Genomic DNA, 27779 nt, shown 5'->3' on the forward strand with positions numbered 1-27779 from the left:
AATGCATTAATGGCTAAAACTGAACCACTGCTATTGCTATTATTAATTCAGAAATGAAAACAGAAAGAGAAAGAAATGAGATTACAATATACATTGTGGCATTAATATAGCTTATTAACTGGATTAATACAGGATAATGTAGAAAATTAATTACATGACAGATAGTCATTTTTAATGCAGATTTAATTTCAGCTTTCAATAGTGGACATCACAAAAACAAGGTCTGAAGGTCTGATTGGGTAGCTCTCTATATACTCTTTATTTACATGTGTGTTTTGTGTTCTTTTGTATTCCAGCTTTACACAGCTCTATGCAGCCATACCATCTCTGCCTCCAGAAATGGAACCAGTCACCTGGGCCACTATAGAAGCCCTGATAAACATTGCACCTGTCGGTACGTTTCACTGCCTCACAAACACAAAGACAAAAAACGACTGAGTGCACAATGTAATGGCTTAAGCTAGTCCATGTAAGTAGACCTAAACCTGTGCTTTTGCTGACTGAATATTTTTTATTTTCTGATTTGGACAGAGTGCGTGCCGGCGAACCTCAGGGTGAGATTTTTTCTTCTATACAATTTAGTTTAAATCCTAACAAATCACAACAACTGTTGTCTTTTCTGCTCATATCACATCTTAATTTGAATGCTCTTAAGCTGTGGTTGTCACAACGGTTTGAATAATATTTCAATCATTGTTTTAATTTGTTAATCCCGTCTTTTACAGTGCCCGGTAATCCCGCTCAATGGTAAGACTTTTTTTTGACTGTTGCCAGCGTAAACACTAATACATTCTGTTTGTATGATTTCTGAAAAGAAATAATTTTCTGTTTTTTGACAGAAACTCAGAGCTGTGCAGGAGTCAACAGGTAACCCTTTTAATAGGATTTACATAGTAAGCAATGCTACTGCAGTTGTTTTCTATTCTGACGTGTATTTCCTGTCTTGTGTGACCCAAAGCTCTGATCTGCTGTCTTACTTGGACACCTTTAATCAAGTTCCCTGCAACGTCCCCTTGGAGGAATATGCCTGTGCACAGGTAATGATTTACTTTAACAGAGCCGGTGAGGACTCATTACTGTTTATTGCAGAGAATAACTACACGTCCTCTGTCTCTTTCACACATCCAGCTGGACAACTTCACAGCCAATCAACTGGCATCTCTTCTGATGTGTAATCTTTCTGGGAACAGCGCCCACTCCAAAACTCTGTGGAAAATCCTGCTCACTAAAGTCTCCAATGTTTTAAACCCAGCCCTGGACATCCTGGCTAACATGGTTAATGACTTTAATAAGCTTTAACAAACAAATAAGGATTCATGAAATGAATCATTCAAACACTAAGTTACAAGAATTGTGACCTGGGGAAAAGTTAATCCGCCTTTAAAATAACTCAATTATCTCTTGTTTAGCCGATGCCCGTGATTCCATCAGCGCCACAGGTCTTGGATGTGATTGGAGAGATCAGAGTGTCGCTGCTGACAGATGAGCAGCTGCAGAACAGCGAAGTTATCAGGTTGTGGTTCTCAGGCCGCCTGAGGAGCTTCTTGCCTTACGCATCAGGAATGTTTCTGCGCTGTCTCAGCAGCACAAACCTGACCTGTCAGTCATACCAGGAAATGTGAGTATTTGTCAGAATTGCTGCTGCACACGCCCAACAGCATGCATCCAGTGTGGTTCACAGTTCACGTTTTGATTTCCAAGATTCATCTGTGAAGATGAACCCTTCAGAGGATTTCTGCAATTAATATTTCTAAATTTGATCTGAACTTCATTCAGGTCTAGAATATTTCGTGTCGTATCCATTAATAAAAAAAAAACTGTCAGCGAATGGAGTGTGGAGTTGTTAAAGAAAGACGCAAAGGGCATGGCAAATCATAGGGCATGGCAGAGAGAATTAATCTGCAAAAGTTCACAGTTTTACTTACAATGAAATCTCAGTTAGCTGTTAGTTTGCTATTTTTCATATTTAAGATGAGTAATTACATAAAAAAAATCAGTCGTAAATGTAAGGAAGCGATAATAACGATTCATTATCAGATGAAAACAGTCTGGAAAATCACAAACAAGTCAGTAAAGCTGGCACATGGCATGAAAGTAAACCAACCTTCGCTGTAACATCAAGAACAAAAAGACAAGTAGGACAGGAAGTGTAGAAGGCACGCAGATGAGACTAAATCAAGAGTCGAAATACAACAATACAACAACGGTTGGTTTAGTCAAAAATCCAAAGGGTTCTCTGTTATATCCATGCAGTACAAATATAAATTTGTTTTTCAGTTACAAAATGTTATTGGTTAGTTAGTTCTCTTTTTTTTTCTTTTTTCTTTTTGCCGTGATTTCATTTTCAGACTGCAGACGTTTATCAGCCAGTTTAACCAGATGACCTCAAACCAGCAGCAGTTGGTCTTGCAGGATTTCATACTGCAGTTCCTGACGCAGCCACGCTCAGGTACGCGCATGCTTCGTATTTTAATTTAACAACTAAAAAAATAAAATTAAAAATCAATCATTTACAGTTATTTCTACTTTTTCAAAACTTCTTCTAGATTCCAGCTGTGTGTCCACCTCCAACAGCACTGCAGTGTGGATACAGCAGAATTTCGGTCCATTTTCAGCACTTCTGTCGCTCACTGAGCTGATCCATCTCAACCCACAATTCAACCCTGTGAGATGGGACTTCGGTTAATTGACGCGATTTTAAAAAAATACAAACAAACAAAGCTGTGAACTAATAGAAATAACTCTCACTTGTTTCGTATTTCCTTTTAGATTGAAGTCTTGACACTCCTGACTGCACAACAGAGCGCAGAGCTGCTGTCGCTGTCGCTTCCAAATCTGCCGGACAAAGCTGTCATCATCAACGCGCTCTTTGACTACCTGACCGTGTCTGCTGAAAAGAATAAATTCACAGAGTTCCTGACCAACCTCACCGTGTTCATTCACCCGGTAAAAAGAGCAGCTGCCTTCCTGTTAAGTCATCATTTTTACTTTCCTGTGCTTGTTAAAGTAATGAATGATGTTTGCTTTCTTTCTCCTCCAAGGAAAACTTCACTTGCTCTTCATACAAAACGCTGTGAGTTTCACATCTACTTATACTCGGCACTTTTGAAGTGGTTAAACTTTTTTATATAATCTGGCACTATGATTAAAATCTGTGTGTTTACATGTTACAGGTTTGCCAGACTGGACTTGGCCATACCTGTGGTTTCTCTTGGCATTGTTGCAACTATCACACAGACTAAAGAGGCTCTATCCCACCAACTACCACCTGGTGAGTGTTACATCAACATAAAGATTTAGAACACTAATTCTCAAAGTCTTATATCCAGCTTTGTCTCTTCACTGTTTCATCTTATTCCACACACCACCTACTCTATGGACACGCTAAATGTAAATTGTCAATAATTAGCAAGCGTCAGGAATAACATCCAGTCTAACTGTAGCTTATTACTGAACTGATTTTTTTTTTAAATACATTAAACTGATTTGCATTTCCTGTGTTTTTATTTCAGACTGCCTCATTGGAGAGGTAATTGTATGTTTTAGATTATTTGTTTTGTCTTACTTTAGTCTTAATATAGTAGATTTGTAATGTGCTCTGTGTCTGTTTCTCTTACAAGTGTAATGTCAGCACGGCAAATGGTAAGTTCTCCACTTCTTTATGCATAAAAATGCAATTTTTTTTATTGTCAATTTATAACTTTTTTTTTTCTCCTTTTTTTGGTACAGCAACAGATATCTGTATCGGTTTGAACAGGTAGGATTTACATGAACCTGTTGGAGAGTTTACTTTTTATGCAACGTTGTCCCAGATGTCAACAAAGTACCAATCACATGTTTTATTTTGAAACCACAGAACAGCAGTGCAGCTCCAACTCACCAGTGCACAGACGAGCGGAAACCTCTGTGACTTGGCCGTTGAGCAACTGGCTTGTGCCTCGGTAAGAGCGTCACATAATCTTTTTTAATTTATTTATTTTTTTGCCTGTCCCATTTGGTTCTTTAGCCGTCAGAATTGTTGTCTGAAGACCAACAAGGATACCCAACGGATTTACTTTGCCAAATGGATCATCACGGCCTTGCCGTATTGGTCCATTTGATCGACCTTTGTTGTTATCATTTATTTTATTTTATTTTCAGTTGTTACAGACGACACAGACATGACTGAGGGATAGAAAAGGGAGAAAGAAAGATGAAGGAAAAGAAAAACAGAAGGGAAGAGGGACAGTGAGGAAGGGCACTTAAAAAGAGAAAGAAGAGAAAAAAAATCTCCTGGATCACCTGTTGAGAGAAAAAGAAGAGAAAACAAGCAAAAAACCAGAGCAACATACTAAACACAACACCGTCACGTTAATCTAGCTAAGTGTAAACAGCAGTAAATACTAAATATTGAATGTTGTTGTGTAGCAAGCAGGACCGACAGCGCAAAATGTGCTTGGAAGTAGCAGCCAATAAAGGTGTAGTTTATGTCTATGAACAGTGGACACCCGCGTGGACACCTGTGTGGATCAGCGTGCTTGTATTCAAAAGGTTTGAGTGTGAGTGAACCGAGCCGCAGGCCCAGAGGCCGGAGGCCCGAGGGCCCCTTTGCCCCGGAAGAGGCCTGACCAAGCAAAAAAAAAAAAGCGTCACATAAGTCAACAGCCGTCTGTGATTCAGCTCGTTTTCACTTTCACTGTGGAGTCTAAACTGTTCTCTGTCGTCACGCAGCTGTCAACAATAACAGCAGAACAGCTGGCAATGATACTGAAGTGCAACCGCTCCTCCAGCTCGAGTGGGTCCAAATCTGTCTGGAAACGTGTCCTCTCCGAAACCTCTCAGGTCCTGGACCAGGCTCTGGATCTGCTCGTCAACACGGTATGAAAGCATTACACAATATTTTGTAAGACGAGAAGAACCTTCTGCAAACCGTCTGTTGTTGAAAGATAAGAAAAGTCAGTAGTTACATCACATTTTGATCTTTGTTATAGACTCTGGACGCCAACAACCCAGCAGTGTCCGTGATTCTGGACACCATACAAGAACTCCGAATAGATACTGTCAACACGGCCACCCTCAATAATCTAACCTTCATCCAGACGTGGTTTGGCCGCCGCCTTCTCCCATTTCTGCCAGCTGTTTCACCTGACTTCCTTTCATGTATCTCCACAAAGAACCTGACCTGCAGCTCCTACCAGGCCATGTAAGAAATTAAGACCATAAAATTACATCAAATGTGACTGCCTTTCTTGGTATACCAAAAGCCTGCCATTTTTTAATTAACCTAATCCCAATTTCAATTCAGTCAGCAGATTTTGAGTCAACTCCGGCCACAATTGACGTTTGCCAGGCAGGTGTCTGTCTACACGCACTTCATTAAGGTTTTCCTGACCAGGAACAACAGCACAGGTACACTGCTGTATTACAGCCCAGTAACAATCAATGGCAGCCTATTAACAGTTACAGTCTATGTATTGTTCACGTCACATCTGAATTAATCCAACATTCACACATGTTGATAGAATTGGTGGGATTCAGGAATACAGTAATCCAGGGTGGTCACGTGTATTGCAAAGTGACATAACAATGTATGATAGATGCTTTTCCTTCAGCACAATAAAGCTGAATTTCCTCTGTGTGTGTTTGTGGTTCAGACCCCGCCTGCAGCTCAGGCATTGCCACCAGTGCACAATGGCTGCAGGTGAACATGGGAGGTTTTGCCTATCTTGCGACGTTCCAGGACATTCAGACGATCTACTCCAACTTCTCAGCGGTGCGTTATGATGCACTGCATTTTCTGTCTTTACATCTGTTTTCTTGTGGGGTGGGGTTTCCCTCTGTGATAACCACAACTGTCACTGACAACATGTGTGTTTGCATATGCAGATGGAAGCCTTGTCACAGCTCACGGTCAGACAGCTAGCCGAGGTGTCCACAACACCTGGCCAGCTCACAACTTCTGAGCAAGTCAACATGGTGATGAAATATGTGCCTGACCAGTCTCTGGCTGCCTTCTTTGATGATTTCTCATCTGTTCTCCTGGTGAGCATACATCATGTTATAAAGTCACCTGGTGTGTTTTGTTGATACTAGAGGTCAAGTCAAGCTGAGTTTATCTGTTCATCACATGTAAAACATTCATACGTTTTGTGTTTATGTTTGCAATGATGGTAAACTCTAACATTTTTCTGGTTAGTCTTCTCACACAGAAGTTGAAGAAGGTCCTGTTACACCTGTTACATCTAAAAAACATGATTATTACTTTTGGTTTTTTCTACAGGCTCCTGAAGACGCATTGCCTTCAGTCGTGAGGTCAGCCATGTTGCAAGTTGTGTTTGATCGTGCAAACCTCTCCCTTCCTTCGATGAGTGATGCGGACGTAGAGGTGTGGCTTACCTCCCGGCTGCCACCCCTGCTGGTACAACTTTCACCAGGACAAGTTGCACCTTACTTCGGAATACTGGCAGGACGGAGCTGCAGCATTGAGCAGCTGGGGTGAGCACAAAGCTTCAAGCACCATATATGGAAGTATTTAAGCAATCTGACTGGAAATAAACCTTTGCATTTTTTTGTTTCAGTGTACTGAACCTGAACATGACTATCTCAACGCTCAGCACAGACACACAGCAAAAAATCTATGATCAAATCCTCCAGACCCTCGGAGGTAAAGCTAACCCAGGAAACCAGTAAACTCAGCTTTAATTTTTTTTGTTGGATGCTTTATGAAATTGGGCTGTAACATTCCTGTAAGCGAGTAGCCCATTCACATTTCTTAACATAATGGCTGCCAGCCTTGTGAAAGTGAGAGAGGAGTCAGACATTGAGTTTTCTCCTATGCTCGCTCTTGTTATTTTTTCATTAAACATGTATGTTTGTCACATTTTATGTGAATACAACAACAAGTAAAACTTTATTTATTTATTTTATTCCAGATGGCTTAACAAAGCATGAGGCAAAGTTCCAATATTATAACCTAGTTTGTGTCTCCACCTTTTCCTCTAGGTCCAACACCTCTCCGCTGCTACAGTGACAGCTACAACACCAGTTTCTATGGTTTCCTGGAGCAATCTTTCATGGGTTTCCAGTTTCCCAACCTCACCGCCTTCCTGTCGCTCATGCCTCCTGACAGAATGAGTCTGGTGTGTTGACTTGAAAGATATCAGGAGTAAATATGATAAAGCAAGAGGGGAATGTCTTAATTTATGTCTTCTAATCTTCTAGATCATAAATTCCATCCCTCCATCGGAGCTTGGGGATTATCTACGACGTCCTAATGTTGTCGACAACAACACACAGCTCTGCATGCTCTTCAACAGCTACAGCCAGACACCACAGTTTCTAGAAACTGTACGTAGCCCAAGGCACAAGCACACGCAGAAATGCAAACACAATGCAATGATTAAACACATTAATCTGTGCATTGCCTCCAGGAGTCTCTGCCGGAAGCGGTGAGGCGCTCCATCCTGCCCTGCGTCTGGCCCATGGCCCTCAGCAGCACCCAAACGTTGGAGGTGGATGCTTGGTTTGACCAACGCCTCAAGAACTACTTGCCCTTCCTCACAAAGAGCCTGATCAGTCCCAGTGTCATAAACAGCACCTCCTGCCTGGCCTTCCAAAAACTGTGTGTTTTACTACAGCACTAAATCTTGCTTTATATGTTTTTTTGTTTTGTGTTCTGATTTAAATTTGTTGTGTTTCAGTGTCTCAGTCCTTGGGGTATACAACTACACTACTGCTGACTTTATGAGGGGAGACGTGTACAACACCATCAGGACTTACCTTTACGTCGGCTCAAGTAAGTCTCTCAAGAATGCCAGGGTCAAGGATCAAGTGGGATGCTAATTCAAGTGGGGGGAAAAAGACATTGATCAAATGATATTCTACATGAAACTGAACAGCAACCACATGTCACCTAAAAGCACAACTGCCTGAGCACAATTTAAATTAAAAGGAAAATTTAGTTGTACACTGTTAATAACAACACTTCACCGAGTTCTTTTGATTCCTCAGAGGCATCCGATGGAAGACGAAACACTGCTCAGTAGACCATTTAATACTTTATTACTTCTAGAAGGGAGATGCATCCTGCATGACACGCTGCCGATCCCAAAATGCTGCTGTGCCCCTAACAGTTTTATTATAGAAGCTCTCTCATTCTAGTCTAAACAACAGTGTCTCAGTAACTTTCCACTAGAGATGGTCCCCTCTTATCTACAGGCAAACATGAGCGAGAGTCTGCAGCTTTCTACTCCCAAGGACACCTGGTCTCATGCCTTTATTTTTCAGGGCTGTGTCCGCTTAAAATACATTATATAACTTTATAACACTTATTATTAAAAAAGCATAGCATTATTGAGGCACTGCACATTATTAATTCCAACAATACAAAATTCAGGGAATTGCAATTTTTCAGTTTCCCTTCATTTTGCAGCAGATTGTTGTGCTTTGGATATATCTGTATATATCTAATACTCAACTGTGTGTAACAGTAGAACAAAGTCAATACACTCAGTAATGTGAATTATGAGGATACAGTATATCTCTTAAGGTTTGCTGATATTAGCCAACGTTGTCACTCTCTGCCTTGCTACATTAATACCCGAGAAAGAAGCAAAGCATTAACATGATAACAAAGAGCTCAGACAACCATACACATACAAAGTAATTAGCTCCTTTGCTGTCACTAGTAGATCTTCATTTTTTGCAGTCAGCAACCCTTTATTCAGGACTTGCTTTTCCTTTAGAGTCATTTTCTTTAAAAAAAAAAAAATTATTTTATTCACATACACATAGTATAGTACACATACAGTATAAGTACATTAAAAGCAAGACAGCAGCAATTTTTCACTGATGCTTGTCCCCGTCATCGTTCTTAATAAGGTTCAAAGTGTCACGGGTTGCCAGGGCAAGACGTCCGAATTATAAAAGGACCCAAACTGCAGGTGGCTTCTGAAGTGAGCGAGCTTTATTGTGACAGTGATGTACGAAACAAAGGAAAGGGTGGCAAGAAACAGAACTGAAAACACTCTAAACTGGGGAAAAACTAAAACTTAAACAACAAAACCTGAACATGAGTGAGGGTAACTAGCAGGGAGGACAGCGCGGGGAGAATGCACAGGCAGACAGAGGAAGATGCACGGAATGACAGAGGGGAATAACGCAGACGAACCATATTTAAAATTAAAGGAATTTGGAATGTACATTGTGCCTGGGTTTAGAGTGTTTGGAAGAGAGTCCTGTCTCAGTCAATTATAGATGATGTGAGAGGGAGGGTGTGTGTGTTTAAGGCCCGGATGGCTTGGGGATAGAAGCTCCTCTTGAGTCTCTCTGTCCTTGCCCGGATGATGCGGAACCTTCTACCAGATTGCAGAAGTTGGAATGGGTCCTTCAGTATCTGCGCTGCTCTAGTCCGGCATCTCCTGGTGTAGATGTCCTGAAGCGGGGGGAGAGCAATCCTGCAGGAGCGTTCTGCTGTACCTGTCATGCGCCGCGGCGCGCGTGCACAAAAGGATCCAGACGCAGACTCAGCGCTAACAGAAAAGACACTTTATTATAATAACGAAAGGCGACCCGGGAAAACTAGGGAGCAAAACAAGGAACTAAAAACCCAGGGAAACAAGGACACAAGGAAGCCGGGATCGGGACCGTGGGAGGCTGCAATAGAAAGGGGAGAGGATTACTAGGGAGCCGGGAAGCGGGGAAAACACATCAGGACTGAGTTAGAGTAGGGGGCTTACGATAGAGCGGGACCGTGGGAGCTCGGGAGGGAAGTGTGGCAGTCCGTGAGCAGGAAGTCCGTGGAGATAGCGAATGGGCAAGATGATGCACCAAATGATCCAGTTGAGCCGGATGACAGGCAGGTGGCAGACGCCGAACGCCGGGTCGAAACCTGGACACAAGTAGGCGGATTAAACACAGTTCCAACCAGAAGTGAATGCACGCTTTCGTGGAAGTCTAGTTACCACTGTGAGGTGATTAACAGACTGGCGTGGAGCATCCGTCAGTGCCGGGTTAAGTAGCTCTTCATGTAATCACCGCGATGGAGAGCAGGTGTGTCGGTGTTGGCCCGGCCCGGGGGTGTGGCTACCCGAGCATCACGCATTCCACAGACACAGGACGACGGACCATGACAGTACGGATCACTCTCTGGAGAGCTTTTTGGTCCTTCACACAGCTGTTCCCAAACCACGATGTCATGTTCTGTGTGAGGATGCTCTCCACAGCGCCTGTATAGAAAATCCTGAGGATCTTTGGAGAGACCCTGAACTTCCTCAGTTGTCGTAGGTGATACAGGCGCTGCCTAGCCTTTTTGGTCTGGACCTGAATGTGGGCAGACCATGTCAGGTCTGAGGAGATGTGGACACCAAGATACTTGAAGGACTGCACCCTCTCCACTGGAGCTCCATTGATGATAATGGGCTTGTAGTCTCTGTGCTGACTCCTTCTGAAGTCCACCACCAGCTCCTTGGTCTTGCCGACATTCAGCTGGAGGTGGTTGTCCTGGCACCATAATGCCAGATTCTTCACTTCGTCCATGTAGGCTGCTTCATCGTTGTTGGAGATGGCACCCAACACCACTGTGTCGTCAGCAAACTTCACAATGGTGTTGGAGCCATGGGTGGCCACACAGTCTGAAGTGTAGAGGGAGTAGAGCAGTGGCGAGAGGACACATCCCTGAGGTGCTCCTGTGTTGATGGTGATGCTGTTAGAGACGCATCTACCCACCCTCACCACCTGAGTTCTGCCAGTGAGGAAGTCCAACACCCATGCACACAGACGGCTGTTAAGTCCCAGATCCCTCAGCTTTGTGAACAGTCTGCAGGGCACTATTGTGTTAAACGCTGAACTGTAATCAACAAACAGCATTCGCACATAGTTACCCTGTTTCTTGTCCACGTGGCTGAGAGTGGTGTGTAGGACGTGGGCGATGGCATCCTCTGTGGATCTGTTGGATCTGTAGGCGAACTGCAGCGGATCTGTGGTGTCTGGGATGGAGGAGGAGATGATGTTCTTCAGCAGCCTCTCAAACACCTTCATTACTACCGAGGTCAGTGCAACTGGCCGGTAATCGTTCAGGGATGAGGGTTTGCTGTTCTTGGGCACAGGGATGATGCTGGATCTTTTGAAGCATGTGGGGACCACAGACTTCGCCAGGGACTTGTTGAAGATATAAGTGAACACACCTGCTAGCTGGTCAGCACAGCAGCGCAGCAGACGGCCGGTGATGCCGTCTGGCCCCGCCGCTTTCCTTGTGTTCACTCTTCAATGCCGCTCGGACGTCATGCTCCGCGATGCTGGTCACCGGTCTCTCGCTGATGACGTCACTGTCCTTGGTAGTCAGGCGGTAGATAGCATTAGCCGCCTGGCTAACCTCAAAACGGGCATAGAACTGATTCAGCTGATTGGTGAATGCAGAGTCGGCGTTGATCGGCGCAGTGTCCCTGGCTTTGTAGTCCGTAATGGTGCGTAGTCCGTGCCACATACTCCGTGTTTCGCCCTGGTGGAAGCGGTACTCCCGGTACCGGCATTTGGCATCTCTCACTGCGCGCCGCACGCCGTATGAGGCCGCTTTGTAGGCGCTCATATCGCCAGTGGCGAGACCCGCGTTGTAGGAGGCGGTCCTGGCGTTTACTGCAGTGCGGATCGATCTGTCCATCCATGGTTTCTGGTTTGGGAAGCAGGGCTACAGCTTTGTAGCCCTGCTTGTATGGCGTGTAGCAGTGATCCAAAATTCGATCCCCCCTCGTTGGACACGAGACATGCTGGTAAAAGTTTGGCATGACTTGTCTGAGGTTCGCTTTGTTAAAGTCTCCTGCTACAATGAGGGCTGCGCCCGGGTCCTTGTTTTGAAGCGAACTCAGCACATCATGTAATTCGGACAAAGCCATACCTATATCCGCTTGGGGTGGGATGTAGACCACCGTGGCGATGACCGAGGTGAACTCACGGGGCAGATAGAAAGGGCGGCACTTAATGCTCAGGAACTCCAGATGTGGCGAGCAGCCGCTGGAAAGCGTAGAAATGCTCCTGGCATCACACCACTTTCTGTTTACCATGAAACACACTCCTCCACCTTTGGTTTTGTTCGACTCTGCTGTTCTGTCCGCGCGGAGCACAAACAATGAATCCGACGGAGTTACGGCCTGGTCCGGCACGGTGGGGGTCAGCCATGTCTCCGTGAAGCACAGAATGTTGCAGTCCCTCATGTCACGTTGGAAGGTGACCCTTGCTCTTAGGTCATCAAGCTTGTTCTCCATGGATTGTACATTGGCCAGTAGGATACTGGGCAGTGGTGCGCGATGCGCCTGCTGTCTCAGTCTGTTCCTAATACCAGCGCGTTTCCCCCGGCGCTTCTTTGTTCTACGCCTCAGATGAGCGGCCCGTCCTTTGTTGTTCTCCGCGCCGCGTAGAATCTCTGGCAGCCAGGAAGGGTCGGGTTTAAAAGTGTCCAAGATTAGATGTGCAACCTTGTCACCGATGTTTACAAGTGATCCGCTGTCGTATACTATAAGACTAGAAGATTTTGGGATGTAAACCAGAGCAAAAAATAAGTAAAAAACAAGAAAAGTGGATAGTCGGAGCGGAGCGGTCAGGAAGGCGTCTGGACGTGGCCGCGCCATCTTGGTTAAAAGACACGAACCTTCAAAATAAAACAGGAAACACAAAGACTGAACACAACACACAAACTTAACACAGACTGGGGGACACAGAACACAGGAACATGAAATGAAAGGAGAGTACAAAAACCCAGAATAAACAAAACCACAGAATAATAATAAACTTAAACATAAACACGGAGTCACAGACTCTGGACCATGACACAAAGATTTTGCCTTTTGTAACTTTGTCTTGATTTAACATTTTTGGATTTTAAATAACTAAAAAAACAGGACAGTTAATGATTGCTTTAACTTTAAGGAAATTATATTTGCTTATATTTAGACCAATCGGCAGACTGTTGGATAACATTGTTTATTCCAGTAAAATCTGCCAGCTACTGTAGTAACAGTTTGTTATGGGCAGCATTTTTTATTACTTACTTTCTAGATTTGACTTCGAGAATTTACAGCAATTTAAAAAAGGCTATGCTGGAGTAAAATTACTATAGATTATATTTTTATTTATTCTGATCTTTATCATTAGTGTTTATTGTTCACATCTTTTTTTTCTAGCCTCAAATCCAAAGTGTTACTTCCCCAGCGACTCACAACTGAATTCCACAGCTTGGTTTGCTCAGTACATCGGGTCTTTCGTCTCTTTCCTCACTCTGGACGATGTTGTGACATTTGGATCTGAGTCGGTAAATAATCAACATTGGTGGAAATTTTGAACTGACGCTTTTCTACTTGGATTCAAATGCAGCAAAAAAACAGTTGATAATTTCATGACCTACAGACGTGCTTTTCTCCCCTCCTTGCAGGTCATTCAGGTCTTCACAGTGAACCTTCAGAACATCGCTCTTTTCAACACCTCTGTCTTACCTGCAAACCTCACAGAGTACTACACCACCCTTTTGTATCAACAGGACAGCAACTTCAACCCCTTACTGTGAGTTTAAATCTATACAATATGTTGCGTTCTCCAGCCACAAATCCTGCATTTTTCTGTAAGTGTTGTTTAACCTTCTTTGCAGCCTTCCTATCTTGTTTCGGTGTGTCGCTCCTGGTCCAGCATTTACCCAACTGAGTCCAAGCAACACTTTGATAGTTCTGCAGAATCTCACAGTTCTCTGTACGAACCTGGACCCACAAGTAAGAAACATTTAAAGAAAAGAAAAACAGCTATTTGTGCAGTCTGCTGCAAAAACCTAACTACATTCAATACAGGATAGGTAAGGTCAACTAGACATGAATGTTATAAGATTTCAATCTTTCAGAGATTCAGCATCTTGCCTGGTATTTTGGTAAAAAGTAGTTTATTATTTCCTTAAATTTGTCACCCACATAAAATTGGGTTTAGTTTCACTTGCAGGCTCCTGTTTTGAATCTGGTGTTTATTATTTAGAGTGGTGTAGAGCTCTTTGTTCTGGCGGTACGTGATTTTAAGAAGGGTGAAATGGAAAGATGAATAAAAGAGCACTAAGCTCTCCTTTTATTAACTTGATAAAGTTTTGTTCCCCAGAATATTTACACTGTAGACATAAGTTTGACTCTACTGACAAAGTTTTCCTCTCACGTGTGAAGGTCACAGCTGCTTTGGCAGGTAACTTTGGTCAGAACATTGACTCCACAGTCATTTCTGCCCTCGGCAGCCAAAGCACTGGCATGTCGCTGAATCAGATCAGCTCAATCAAACCCCAGGACTTAATAAACTCCATCGGCACTCTCTCCACTGTGACGGGCTGGAGCGAAGGCCAGGCCATGACCATCATCCAGTCTCTGCTGTCTTCGGGCATCATACAGGTAGCAGATTTTAGACTGAATCCTGACTTTAGAAAAATCAAAGTCATCTTTGTGGTCATGTTCACTTATGCGTGTGCTGCTTCCATCCTTTCCACCAGATCAACAGCTCATCATCGCTGATAAGTCTGGGCACTCTCATCATTGGTGTACCTTCCAGAGTGTTCTTGAGCATCTCTGGTAATCAGCTGATAAGTGCCTCCCAAACTCCTTCACTGGTGGCAAACCTCCTTTCTGGTCCTCAGATCATCCAGCAGGTTTTTGTCAGTCAGGTATGACAGGTTTTCTGTTATAACTTGAGCATGATTTGAACTGCACACTTCCATCAGCTGCTTTGGATAAAGATAGAAAGCTTTCCACAGAGAGTTAACTCACAATGCTTCCATCTTCTCTCAGATCATATCAGTGAACACCAGCAGCGTGCAAGTGATCCAGAACGTTCCCAATGACCTGGCCACTGAGATCCCTCGATCCCTGCTGGTGGGCTTCTCCAGTAGCAACGACGTTATAACCATACTCAACAGAAAGGAATGGAAACAGCAGCAGGTAGAAGATGAAACCCTCAGCTTAGTTTTTATTGTCGTGTTGTGCTACATGCCTGTTATTACAGACTCTTTTTGTTTGTTTGTTTGTTTTGTTAGGCTGAATTGTTCTTTGAGTCGGTAGCTACAGAGAGCGCCTCTGCACAGCTGGGAGGTCCAAACAAGTGAGTTCAAATCAGTCTGGGAGCTCAATCAAATCAATCAAAACAACCTGCAAATGGGTTTGAGTAGAGCTAACAGTGTATATGTGTGTGTGTGTGTGTGTGTGTGTGTGTGTGTGTGTGTGTGTGTGTGTAGTTTGTCATCCTCTGTGCTTCAAGGGTTCACATGCACTGGAGTGAGGAACATTGGCAATGAGCAAGTCAAGAACCTGATCAAAGCCTGTCGGAGGTCAGGCAGCAGGAAGGTTAAACTAGTGGAGTCTCAGGTACAGTGTTCAAGGCATTTATGGGATATTTAAAATCTCCTTCATATCTGCTCAAATATTAAAAAGTGAACATATTGGACATCAAAGGAGAAACTAACAATTGTTTAAAACACACTTAAAACAATATATACATACCCTGTGAATCGGGTTATATAGATGACACCGTATATAACTCTGGCACATAGAGTTAGGGTAATAAATGTTTGAACAAAGATGCAATTTTTGCATGTTGCAGCTGCACACCACCACAGTGGATTAAAGTGCAGACTTCCAGCTTTGGTGGAGAAGGCAAATTACAAAAATGCGTTACCATCCAACAAGTCATGGAGCTTTCTTACACATGTTCTCCGTCATAAACGGGGACGATACAAGGTGCTAATTATTTTGCCTTTTTTTTAAATCAACAGCTGACCTGCATGTACACTTACATTAAAGACGATGCTGCCAACTTCAACCTCTACCCTCCAGATGTGCTGCTGTATTATGAGTAAGAATCCTGTCTGTTTGTTCTGAATTAAAGCTGAATGGTGGATGCTACAGCTTGTCACACTTGTGTTTCCTCTTGCAGTTACTCACTGGTGCCGCAGGCCAGCTGCAGGGCCTATTTCACAGAGTTGGGAAATGCAGACTTCTCTGTCTTCTCTGCAGCGCTCAGCTACAAGCGCACTGCCCTGTTTGAAAACGCAAAGAGCTGCTTGGTGAGTCCTCGAACCACAAATCACTTCTTGAGGTCTAAAGATTAGATGTATTAATAATTGCATGAAATGGAAATAACTGTCATCACACCAAGGTTTTGTTTAATGTTTTGAGTTGAAATGAATTTCTGTTTCTTTTATTTTCAAAGGGCATAACAAACACAAGCTTAACTAAAGATGAAATATCAGTATTGGGAAACATGTGCTGCATCCTGGATGCGTCCTACATCCTAAACTCAGATTCATCCATCTTGGAAAATCTCAAAAGCTGCCCCAGCCTCACTTCTGCTCAAGCAGCTGCTGTTCAGGCTCGAATAACTAATGGCAACACAAGATATGGGTACGCAAAACGCTTCACCGCTGTGGCAGATTTTCATTCCTGTTTATTTGTTTCCTTGTCAGCAGATTTACATTTTTACATTTGGCCCTTTCTGTCCTTCATAATAATAATCACCGTTCTGTTTTCGTGATAACCAGAGATCCTTCAGTGTGGACTGAGCAAACTCTGAAAGACCTCGGGATGCTGCCGCTGTATATGTCTTCAACCTTCTATGATCACTTCAACACTGTGAGTAATACATGACCGCAAACATTTACATTTTTTGATTTTGGTTTCTGTTTTTTGCTGTTAACCTTGTTCTTTATGCGCATTTCCTTCTTTCCCTTTGTTCTTGTGAGCAGAAAACAAAGAACAACTACTTGAGGTACTTCCTGGGTGTTCTCAAGGAAAACAACGTGGACAGTCAGAAGATCGGGGAGCTGAAGAGCGCAATAAGGATGTCCATTCCTAATGAGGAATCTACAGGTTGGTTTCTTTCTGTCAACTGCTTGGTCCATGTATTAGAATCCAGAGAGAATTTACTGTTTAACCAAAAATTGTTTCTCTTTCTGTGTTTCAGCCACTGACTGCACTTTGGGATTCATAAACCGTGTGACTCTCGTTAATCTAATATTCCCCTTAAACTATGATATAAATCAGTTCACCAGCTGCCTCAATTCCACCATTGTCAAAGACAACTTGGATGCCCTCGTTAACCAGGTGCAGGAGCAGAACTACACAAAGATTGTTCTCAGCAAGTTGCGAGAGGTAAGTGGCAAAAAAACTCCTGGAGCCTATCCCAGCTGGCATAGATTTAGAGGCAGGTTAGGCCCCTCCTGGAGAGCAGGTTTAACACACAGAAGCATTCAGAAAAACATAACACACATTCTGACCTACGGTCAGTTTAAAATCAGTATTCGACCAAACCCCGTGCATGTTTTTGGACTTTGGAACGAAGCATGAGAACCAGCACAGACACAGGGAGGGCATGCAAAGTCTGCAACGCTGACAACTTCTATTATTTAAGCTTTTGCTATCTAAATTTGAGTCTAAATATCTTCTGACTTTTTTATAGGCTTACAGTGCCAGCGGCATCATCCCAGAAGATCAGGTTCAGATCTTAGGAGCAATGTCCCGTAGTGCCACAATGGAAGACATCAACATGTGGACTATTATTCAGATCGACACACTCGCTTCTTTGATGGATGCTTCAAACGGGCCGTGGGACCCGGTTCTGGTGAGCAAACAGAAGAAAAAATCTGAACGTGAGCTTACTTTACATGCTTGTGTCTTCACACCGATGCTTGGTTCTCCTCATCAAGGCCAAAGCCATCATCTCCAAGTATCTGAGTGTAAAGGGGAACAGTCTCGGCAGTGTGGAGCTCAACGCCATTGGAGGACCAAACCTGTGCGCCCTGGATGTTGTTGTTATCAGGAACATTTCGGTTGAAAGCATCAAGTAAGGCGTCAGAGCTGTGACTGTGCATGAGTGTGTGTGTGTTTGGAGGTTATTTTTACATCACATTAGCAGCAGGTTCTCAGAGTTTTACCCCTAATACTGCTGGATAAACAGAAACTCACTCAGGAACAAGGTCACACGGAGCTCAAATTTTCACTCGCGACAGGGAAGCAATTGTCTCCAACCCACTTCAACTTGCTTTCCCCCTGTAGGTTGTTTTTATTGGTTACACACATGAATATTCATAGAGCTTGTTGCTGTATTACCTATGAGAAATTACTATAACTGGTTACAAAGTGTGATTGTGTTGTGCAAGCGTGATTATACATTGTGTGTGGTTATATGATGGGAGTGCAGCTCTCCCAGATTGTTGTTGGTAGAATCTGTTCTTCTCAAGGCTGCTTGTTCCCTTTATCAATGTCATGCACGTAGTCATATGCGTAGGTTACCTAGATAGCAAGCAGAAGCATTCTAGCTTTCTAAATGGCATTGTGTAGGTTTTTAAATGGCAACCATTAAACCTAACACAGGTAATATCTGGAAGGTACAAGAACATGTTGGCTAAAGGTCTGTCAGGGATCCTGTACTTACAAAGGCAGGTGAACCCAGATAAATCTTTAAATTATTATTTAGATAACTAGAAAAAAAAGTCTGATTTAATGATAAATAATGTTATATGAATTCCATAAACTCAACACACCATTCCTGTGTGTTTTATCTCCTGCAGGAACGCCGATGCTCTGGACATATCCAGCTGCACCACTGAGAAAAAGCAAGAACTGTTTTCCCTCACATATGAAGCATTTATCCCAGACAAACACTCAATCACTATCTCCACTTCCAGTTACCAGCTCATACAATCTTACCTACGTAAGCAAACAGACCCGCATTCAAAAAAAGCATCATTTAAACAGCTGAAAGTTAACGTACCATTAATTTTTTTCCATTCTTGCAGCGGGTGCAGATCTTAGGTTTATCCAAGATTTAGTGTCTGCCAATATCAGTATGGACGTCCCGATCTTCACTGGGCTGCTTGAGAGTGTTATACAGGTCAGTGCTGCATGTCTGCACTTTGAATTCTGAATTTTAGACTAATTTTGAAAAAAGGTTTTTATTTTTTTTATTTATTTTGGGGTGGGGGTCTTGCATCATAGTTCCTCAATTTATTTACTTCACTCAAACCATTAGATGGGGCTGATAAGTTGTAAAACTAAATTGTTTTTTGGTTCTGTCAAAGAATAAAGTAAGTGTGTTTATTTGCTCATAGGATAAAATGTGTCTGCTCTGTTCTCCATAGAACCTGACTGTTAGTGATGTTAAAGGTCTTCTTGGCACCAACCTCCCACTTTTGAAGTCGTATGAAAATGTGACAGTGGTGCAAACCTGGATCAGTTCACAGTTTCAGTCCGATCTTAATGGTCTGGGAGTGGGGCTTACAGGAGGCAAGGTTAGCCCCACCACCACCACTACATCAGACACATCATCAACAACATCAGGGGCAACTTCATCGATAACATCGGGGCCAAATTCATCAACAACATCAGGGGCAACTTCATCGATAACATCGGGGCCAAATTCATCAACAACATCAGGGGCAACTTCATCGATAACATCGGGGCCAAATTCATCAACAACATCAGGGGCAACTTCATCGATAACATCGGGGCCAAATTCATCAACAACATCAGGGGCAACTTCATCGATAACATCGGGGCCAAATTCATCAACCACATCAGGGGCAACTTCATTGACATCATTGGGGACAACTTCAACAACTGGATCCAGCAGCACCACGCGTAAGTATTACAAAAGGTAGCATGGGGTAAAATATTCAAAGACACCTCAGATAAAGCAGCAGTACCCAAGCAGGGCCCAAGTGTTAATCGAGAGCACAAGAAGTAAGGGAGGCCGAAATAAAGCAGGAAAACATGAAATGTTAAGCTAGCGGTGGACCTTCTGCTGCAGATTCAATCTTTTAATTGCTCATTTTAACATTTTGTCTCATATCCTGCTGTTTTGTTACGAGTATGTAGAGATCATCTTACATCAGAAGCACTGACAAGAAAAACAAAACAAAACAAAAAACACATTGGTGGTGAAAGGGAACTTGGTTTTTACTTGCGAGATCTGCAGTGTGATTAATGATGGCAGCATGAAATCTCATATCCTGCTGTGTTGATGCATAAAATGTAATTTTTTGTCAATTTATAACTTTTTTTCTCTCTTTTTTTTGTGGTACAGCAACAGATATCTGTATCGGTTTGAACAGGTAGGATTTACACGAACCTGTTGGAGAGTTTACTTTTTATGCAACGTTGTCCCAGATGTCAACAAAGTACCAATCACATGTTTTATTTTGAAACCACAGAACAGCAGTTCAGCTCCAACTCACCAGTGCACAGACGAGCGGAAACCTCTGTGACTTGGCCGTTGAGCAACTGGCTTGTGCCTCGGTAAGAGCGTCACATAAGTCAACAGCCGTCTGTGATTAAGCTCGTTTTCACTTTCACTGTAGAGTCTAAACTGCTCTCTGTCGTCACGCAGCTGTCAACAATAACAGCAGAACAGCTGGCAATGATACTGAAGTGCAACCACTACTCCAGCTCGAGTGGGTCCAAATCTGTCTGGAAACTTGTCCTCTCCGAAACCTCTCAGGTCCTGGACCAGGCTCTGGATCTGCTCGTCAACACGGTATGAAAGCATTACACAATATTTTGTAAGACGAGAAGAACCTTCTGCAAACCGTCTGTTGTTGAAAGATAAGAAAAGTCAGTAGTTACATCACATTTTGATCTTTGTTATAGACTCTGGACGCCAACAACCCAGCAGTGTCCGTGATTCTGGACACCATACAAGAACTCCGAATAGATACTGTCAACACGGCCACCCTCAATAATCTAACCTTCATCCAGACGTGGTTTGGCCGCCGCCTTCTCCCATTTCTGCCAGCTGTTTCACCTGACTTCCTTTCATATATGGCCACAAGGGAACTTACTTGCAGCTCCTACCAGGCCATGTAAGAAATTAAGACCATAAAATTACATCAAATGTGACTGCCTTTCTTGGTATACCAAAAGCCTGCCATTTTTTAATTAACCTAATCCCAATTTCAATTCAGTCAGCAGATTTTGAGTCAACTCCGGCCACAATTGACGTTTGCCAGGCAGGTGTCTGTCTACACGCACTTCATTAAGGTTTTCCTGACCAGGAACAACAGCACAGGTACACTGCTGTATTACAGCCCAGTAACAATCAATGGCAGCCTATTAACAATTACAGTCTATGTATTGTTCACGTCACATCTGAATTAATCCAACATTCACACATGTTGATAGAATTGGTGGGATTCAGGAATACAGTAATCCAGGGTGGTCACGTGTATTGCAAAGTGACATAACAATGTATGATAGATGCTTTTCCTTCAGCACAATAAAGCTGAATTTCCTCTGTGTGTGTTTGTGGTTCAGACCCCGCCTGCAGCTCAGGCATTGCCACCAGTGCACAATGGCTGCAGGTGAACATGGGAGGTTTTGCCTATCTTGCGACGTTCCAGGACATTCAGACGATCTACTCCAACTTCTCAGCGGTGCGTTATGATGCACTGCATTTTCTGTCTTTACATCTGTTTTCTTGTGGGGTGGGGTTTCCCTCTGTGATAACCACAACTGTCACTGACAACATGTGTGTTTGCATATGCAGATGGAAGCCTTGTCACAGCTCACGGTCAGACAGCTAGCCGAGGTGTCCACAACACCTGGCCAGCTCACAACTTCTGAGCAAGTCAACATGGTGATGAAATATGTGCCTGACCAGTCTCTGGCTGCCTTCTTTGATGATTTCTCATCTGTTCTCCTGGTGAGCATACATCATGTTATAAAGTCACCTGGTGTGTTTTGTTGATACTAGAGGTCAAGTCAAGCTGAGTTTATCTGTTCATCACATGTAAAACATTCATACGTTTTGTGTTTATGTTTGCAATGATGGTAAACTCTAACATTTTTCTGGTTAGTCTTCTCACACAGAAGTTGAAGAAGGTCCTGTTACACCTGTTACATCTAAAAAACATGATTATTACTTTTGGTTTTTTCTACAGGCTCCTGAAGACGCATTGCCTTCAGTCGTGAGGTCAGCCATGTTGCAAGTTGTGTTTGATCGTGCAAACCTCTCCCTTCCTTCGATGAGTGATGCGGACGTAGAGGTGTGGCTTACCTCCCGGCTGCCACCTCTGCTGGTACAACTTTCACCAGGACAAGTTGCACCTTACTTCGGAATACTGGCAGGACGGAGCTGCAGCATTGAGCAGCTGGGGTGAGCACAAAGCTTCAAGCACCATATATGGAAGTATTTAAGCAATCTGACTGGAAATAAACCTTTGCATTTTTTTGTTTCAGTGTACTGAACCTGAACATGACTATCTCAACGCTCAGCACAGACACACAGCAGAAAATCTATGATCAAATCCTCCAGACCCTCGGAGGTAAAGCTAACCCAGGAAACCAGTAAACTCAGCTTTAATTTTTTTTGTTGGATGCTTTATGAAATTGGGCTGTAACATTCCTGTAAGCGAGTAGCCCATTCACATTTCTTAACATAATGGCTGCCAGCCTTGTGAAAGTGAGAGAGGAGTCAGACATTGAGTTTTCTCCTATGCTCGCTCTTGTTATTTTTTCATTAAACATGTATGTTTGTCACATTTTATGTGAATACAACAACAAGTAAAACTTTATTTATTTATTTTATTCCAGATGGCTTAACAAAGCATGAGGCAAACTTCCAATATTATAACCTAGTTTGTGTCTCCACCTTTTCCTCTAGGTCCAACACCTCTCCGCTGCTACAGTGACAGCTACAACACCAGTTTCTATGGTTTCCTGGAGCAATCTTTCATGGGTTTCCAGTTTCCCAACCTCACCGCCTTCCTGTCGCTCATGCCTCCTGACAGAATGAGTCTGGTGTGTTGACTTGAAAGATATCAGGAGTAAATATGATAAAGCAAGAGGGGAATGTCTTAATTTATGTCTTCTAATCTTCTAGATCATAAATTCCATCCCTCCATCGGAGCTTGGGGATTACCTACGACGTCCTAATGTTGTCGACAACAACGCACAGCTCTGCATGCTCTTCAACAGCTACAGCCAGACACCACAGTTTCTAGAAACTGTACGTAGCCCAAGGCACAAGCACACGCAGAAATGCAAACACAATGCAATGATTAAACACATTAATCTGTGCATTGCCTCCAGGAGTCTCTGCCGGAAGCGGTGAGGCGCTCCATCCTGCCCTGCGTCTGGCCCATGGCCCTCAGCAGCACCCAAACGTTGGAGGTGGATGCTTGGTTTGACCAACGCCTCAAGAACTACTTGCCCTTCCTCACAAAGAGCCTGATCAGTCCCAGTGTCATAAACAGCACCTCCTGCCTGGCCTTCCAAAAACTGTGTGTTTTACTACAGCACTAAATCCTGCTTTATATGTTTTTTTGTTTTGTGTTCTGATTTAAATTTGTTGTGTTTCAGTGTCTCAGTCCTTGGGGTATACAACTACACTACTGCTGACTTTGTGAGGGGAGACGTGTACAACACCATCAGGACTTACCTTTACGTCGGCTCAAGTAAGTCTTTCAAGAATGCCAGGGTCAAGGATCAAGTGGGATGCTAATTCAAGTGGGGGGGAAAAGACATTGATCAAATGATATTCTACATGAAACTGAACAGCAACCACATGTCACCTAAAAGCACAACTGCCTGAGCACAATTTAAATTAAAAGGAAAATTTAGTTGTACACAAAATTCAGGTAATTGCAATTTTTTTCAGTTTCCCTTCATTTTGCAGCACCATAGATTGCTGTGCTTTGGATATATCTGTATATACCTAATACTCATCTTTGTGTAACAGTAGAGAAAAGGTATCCGGTCGTTAAGTAATGACGTGATGAATCCTACTTCCGGGCCTAAAGTAGTCTGAGTTTAATATGGCTTTTGTGTTGTTAACTTGTTTAATGTTTTGTATTTTCTTCTATTTAATCTCAAAAATCTCCTAAAACAGTCAGTGATCCCTGTTGACCTCCCTCGGCTTTTATTACCACTAATCATTTATTTAAGCTCAGTTTTTAAAACCTTAGGATGTAACTACAGCCCAGCCCATGCAGCAGTATACGAATGACTAACCTCGTATTGTGGATGGATTATCTCAGTTGTTCTCCTGGCTGAAGTTTGGTCCTTTTACAGCATCCTGCCATGCGATTACATTTGTTACTGACCACCGAGAACACTCACGTTAACTTTTATTGAGTGGAAAAAAGTTAGCTTGTTTATATTATGCTAACATAGCGGGTTACATAGTGTGGGTTACTTCAGTAACCCTACAAATGTCACTGCTGTTTAGTTTTCTGTCTTCATTTATGTTGGAAGTGATAACAGAGCTGTACGTTTTAATTTGTTTCCAAAACCCCGCAGTCAGGACATGCTATATTGTATTTAGATAGAAGCTAGCGAGCTAACTTCCTGCTAACTTCTAACTCTGTTAAATGTCATAAATTCCATTTTCATGGATGCCTGGATGTTAAACTCAATTGTTACACCTGGTAGAGCAGAACGTTGATCATTTTATTAAAGATGAAAGACTTTAGACAGTTTAGTAGGTAGAACAGTGGTAGTACAAAATGGCAATAGAGTACACATACAGTATAAATACGTTAAAAGCAAGACAGCATCAATCTTTCACTGATGCTTGTCCCCGTCATCATTCTTAATAAGGTTCAAAGACTTTGTCTTTTATAACTTTGTCCTGCTTTAATATTTTTCAATTTTAAATAAACCATAAGGACATCTTATTTTCGATTTGCTTATATTTAGACCAATCGGCAAACTGTTGGATCACAATGTTAATTCCAGTAAAACCTGCCAGCTACTGTAGTAACAGTTTGTTATGGTCATCATTTTTTATTGCTTACTTTTTACATTTGACTTCAAGAATTCACAGCAATTAAAAAAACGCTACGCTGGAGTAAAATGATTATAGATTGTAGAGCAGGGCGATATGATCAAAAATATTTATCACGATATACATTTGAAAATTTGCGATAACAATATAACTGACGATATAATTGACACTTGACAAAATACTTTATAAGTCCACGACTTTATTCGTGCAAAAAAATAAATCAACGTATTTTCACTTAAACAAGCAGCTGTTTTTTATGAGCATTAAAGTTATATAAAAATTTAACAGTGCAAATGCAAATTCCTTGCTGACAGTTTAACCAAAAGGCATTTCCAGTACAAATTGGCCGACATATCCTCAGCATAACCATGTATAATATCCACAAAACTTAAAAAGAGGTTAAACACACACAATACGGTAATATTATGTTGAAGCACAGTACATATCACTCCGCGAGGCTCCTGCCTACGATAGCCGTAATGCTCCAACAATCCATCAAGCGGTGCGGGTTCGTAGCTTAGCAAAGTTGTACTAAAACATTTCACAGATTTTCGAGCGCCATGTACCACATAAAATCGTTTTGAGGTCAGTAAACACAACCAGAATTCATACATAAGGCACATGGGGTTATAAGGGGCACTGTCGATTTTCAGAAAAAATTTTCAGAAAAGGATTGATTTTAAGTGTGCCGTATTTTCCAAAAAACACGGTAATAACAACAGCCTGCTAGCATGCTCTACCAAAAATAGTGCTTTGTTGTGTATCTGACGGACGAAAGCTAAACAATTTCCACACCACTGAAGTTGCAGCATTTTTACAAACCAATTCTGGTTTATCCGTTTCATTCAACGATCCGCTTTCACCCTTCTCATTCTCTGTCGGCGGCACGCTTTTTCCGCCATGTGCGTATTAAAAAAAGGCACTGCGCATGCGCGTTTTACCCATATTCTATTGCGATATTTAATTTTCTTATCATTGCCTGACATTATACCGGTATTACCGTGAATGCTATGATATGGCCCAGCCCTAATAGATTGTATTTTTATTTATTCTGAACTTTATCATTATTATTTATTGTTAACATCTTTTTTTTTAGCCTCAAATCCAAAGTGTTACTTCCCCAGCAACCCACAACTGAATTCCACAGCTTGGTTTGCTCAGTACATCGGGTCTTTCGTCTCTTTCCTCACTCTGGACGATGTTGTGGCATTTGGATCTCAGTCGGTAAAGAATCAACATTGGCGTAAATTTTGAACTGACGCTGATTTTTTTTTCTACTTGGATTCATTTCATGACCTACAGATGTGCTTTTCTCCCCTCCTTGCAGGTCATTCAGATCTTCACAGTGAACCTTCAGAACATCGCTCTTTTCAACACCTCTTTCTTACCTGCAAACCTCACAAAGTACTACACCACCCTTTTATATCAACAGGACAGCAACTTCAACCCCTTACTGTGAGTTTAAATCTATACAATATGTTGCGTTCTCCAGCCACAAATCCTGCATTTTTCTGTAAGTGTTGTTTAACCTTCTTTGCAGCCTTCCTATCTTGTTTCGGTGTGTCGCTCCTGGTCCAGCATTTACCCAACTGAGTCCAAGCGACAGTATGATAGTTCTGAAGAATCTCACAGTTCTCTGTACGGACCTGGACCCACAAGTAAGAAACATTTAAAGAAAAGAAAAACAGCTATTTGTTCAGTCTGCTGCTAAAATGAATAGTTATGTCTATAACTTCTGTTCCTTGAAGGAGAGGAACGAGGTACAACACATAAGTATAGGATATCACGCCCTTGCATGTCCTGGCTGAAGAAACCTTTATTCACGCCTGTGGTGACATGTGCACAACCCCGCCTGGACTGTCATCACAGTCATCCCTCAGTTTGATAGCCGCTCTTCACCGACCCAAACTGCTCAGTGGGGCCACCTTGTGTTGTACCTTGTTCCTCTCCTTCGGGGAACAGAAATTATAGACAACTATTCATTCCCTTTCAGTCGATTTACTCGGTACAACACATGGGACATACATACACGCCCTGCAGAGCAACCAGAATTGAACCACCACCACCTTAGTGTGCGGTAGACCCAGCATAAAGAACAGTATGAGCCACCGAAGGGGCTGTAACGTCCAACCGATAAGACCGCACAAAAGTATGCTGTGATGCCCAATTAGCTGCTGCACAAATACCAGCAACAGTCACTAATTTTCATATCCACTGACTCCACTGACACCCCCTCCTTCCTGTGCTGAATTGTAGCGTAAGCGAATCATTCAGGACTCACTCACCCCCTCCCTCCTGGCTCATAGCTTCTTCTTCTTCTTCTTGGTTGGCAACCAATGTTAAGGGGCATTACCGCCCCCTGGCACACAGCTCAGTGGACATTTAGATGAGAAAATATATATTTGACACATTTGAGGAAAATACTAATAAAATAAAATAAAAATAAATAAAATAAATGTTCCCTTTAGAAATATATATCTTTTGCTCTTTAAAAATAGTTGTTTTTCTTTTTCAATCACTCATCCTAGAAGTAAGATTTACATGAAAAGAGAAACAAATTAAGTCTGAGTGAAAATGTACATTTTTTGCACTCTCTGGTCAACTGACTCAGTGAATCAAATGACTCAAAAAACCCGATTCACTTTGGTGAGTGACTCATTAAAACTCGATTCAGTAAAAAGAATCAAATTTACCATCACTACTCCACATCAGCCACGCCGCTTTGCTAGCTGGAACACCAGTGTCGCCACATAAGGACGCTGTCATAGCCTGTCAATGACGTTGATTAGCTGCGTATGTACGAATGTGAATCGCATCATTGGCTGGACTATGGGATAAGGTGGTATTGTTCTAATCCCATATGGTAGCAGCCAGTCACTTACTGACTAACACTGCAAAACAGAATTGTTAAAGTTTTAATTTTAATTCCAATTCAAGTTAGATTTTTTTGTGCGCAACGCAGATTTTCTGTGTGCAGAGGCTGTGCCAGCAGTGCGCAATTGCGCACGCGCGCAGCTTAA

The 27779-nt window shown here is 42.6% G+C and overlaps 1 protein-coding gene across 1 annotated transcript in view; it reads left to right on the forward strand.

The window, feature by feature from the left end:
- Window positions 1-27779, forward strand: part of mslnb (mesothelin b) — a 47975-nt gene that overhangs the window by 10988 nt on the left and 9208 nt on the right. The window contains exons 19-80 of the mRNA XM_082537809.1: window positions 297-394; window positions 532-554; window positions 726-747; window positions 840-867; window positions 959-1037; window positions 1129-1275; window positions 1410-1618; window positions 2349-2449; window positions 2547-2665; window positions 2770-2946; window positions 3042-3073; window positions 3174-3271; window positions 3513-3529; window positions 3621-3642; window positions 3730-3757; window positions 3857-3941; window positions 4711-4857; window positions 4971-5182; window positions 5285-5388; window positions 5634-5752; window positions 5866-6021; window positions 6260-6474; window positions 6558-6643; window positions 6982-7118; window positions 7201-7326; window positions 7410-7600; window positions 7680-7774; window positions 13152-13279; window positions 13400-13527; window positions 13613-13730; window positions 14163-14381; window positions 14480-14650; window positions 14775-14924; window positions 15020-15084; window positions 15218-15347; window positions 15755-15834; window positions 15916-16045; window positions 16192-16382; window positions 16520-16610; window positions 16724-16847; window positions 16942-17129; window positions 17437-17598; window positions 17684-17820; window positions 18548-18690; window positions 18776-18870; window positions 19118-19616; window positions 20062-20089; window positions 20189-20273; window positions 20365-20511; window positions 20625-20836; window positions 20939-21042; window positions 21288-21406; window positions 21520-21675; window positions 21914-22128; window positions 22212-22297; window positions 22636-22772; window positions 22855-22980; window positions 23064-23254; window positions 23334-23428; window positions 25856-25983; window positions 26087-26214; window positions 26300-26417. Coding sequence (XP_082393935.1) covers window positions 297-394; window positions 532-554; window positions 726-747; window positions 840-867; window positions 959-1037; window positions 1129-1275; window positions 1410-1618; window positions 2349-2449; window positions 2547-2665; window positions 2770-2946; window positions 3042-3073; window positions 3174-3271; window positions 3513-3529; window positions 3621-3642; window positions 3730-3757; window positions 3857-3941; window positions 4711-4857; window positions 4971-5182; window positions 5285-5388; window positions 5634-5752; window positions 5866-6021; window positions 6260-6474; window positions 6558-6643; window positions 6982-7118; window positions 7201-7326; window positions 7410-7600; window positions 7680-7774; window positions 13152-13279; window positions 13400-13527; window positions 13613-13730; window positions 14163-14381; window positions 14480-14650; window positions 14775-14924; window positions 15020-15084; window positions 15218-15347; window positions 15755-15834; window positions 15916-16045; window positions 16192-16382; window positions 16520-16610; window positions 16724-16847; window positions 16942-17129; window positions 17437-17598; window positions 17684-17820; window positions 18548-18690; window positions 18776-18870; window positions 19118-19616; window positions 20062-20089; window positions 20189-20273; window positions 20365-20511; window positions 20625-20836; window positions 20939-21042; window positions 21288-21406; window positions 21520-21675; window positions 21914-22128; window positions 22212-22297; window positions 22636-22772; window positions 22855-22980; window positions 23064-23254; window positions 23334-23428; window positions 25856-25983; window positions 26087-26214; window positions 26300-26417 — 7897 coding nt within the window. The remainder of the gene's footprint in view (window positions 1-296; window positions 395-531; window positions 555-725; window positions 748-839; window positions 868-958; window positions 1038-1128; window positions 1276-1409; window positions 1619-2348; window positions 2450-2546; window positions 2666-2769; window positions 2947-3041; window positions 3074-3173; window positions 3272-3512; window positions 3530-3620; window positions 3643-3729; window positions 3758-3856; window positions 3942-4710; window positions 4858-4970; window positions 5183-5284; window positions 5389-5633; window positions 5753-5865; window positions 6022-6259; window positions 6475-6557; window positions 6644-6981; window positions 7119-7200; window positions 7327-7409; window positions 7601-7679; window positions 7775-13151; window positions 13280-13399; window positions 13528-13612; window positions 13731-14162; window positions 14382-14479; window positions 14651-14774; window positions 14925-15019; window positions 15085-15217; window positions 15348-15754; window positions 15835-15915; window positions 16046-16191; window positions 16383-16519; window positions 16611-16723; window positions 16848-16941; window positions 17130-17436; window positions 17599-17683; window positions 17821-18547; window positions 18691-18775; window positions 18871-19117; window positions 19617-20061; window positions 20090-20188; window positions 20274-20364; window positions 20512-20624; window positions 20837-20938; window positions 21043-21287; window positions 21407-21519; window positions 21676-21913; window positions 22129-22211; window positions 22298-22635; window positions 22773-22854; window positions 22981-23063; window positions 23255-23333; window positions 23429-25855; window positions 25984-26086; window positions 26215-26299; window positions 26418-27779) is intronic.

The sequence above is a fragment of the Aulonocara stuartgranti genome (genome assembly GCF_965226115.1).
Source record: "Aulonocara stuartgranti genome assembly, chromosome: 6".
NCBI classification, from domain to species: domain Eukaryota; kingdom Metazoa; phylum Chordata; class Actinopteri; order Cichliformes; family Cichlidae; genus Aulonocara; species Aulonocara stuartgranti.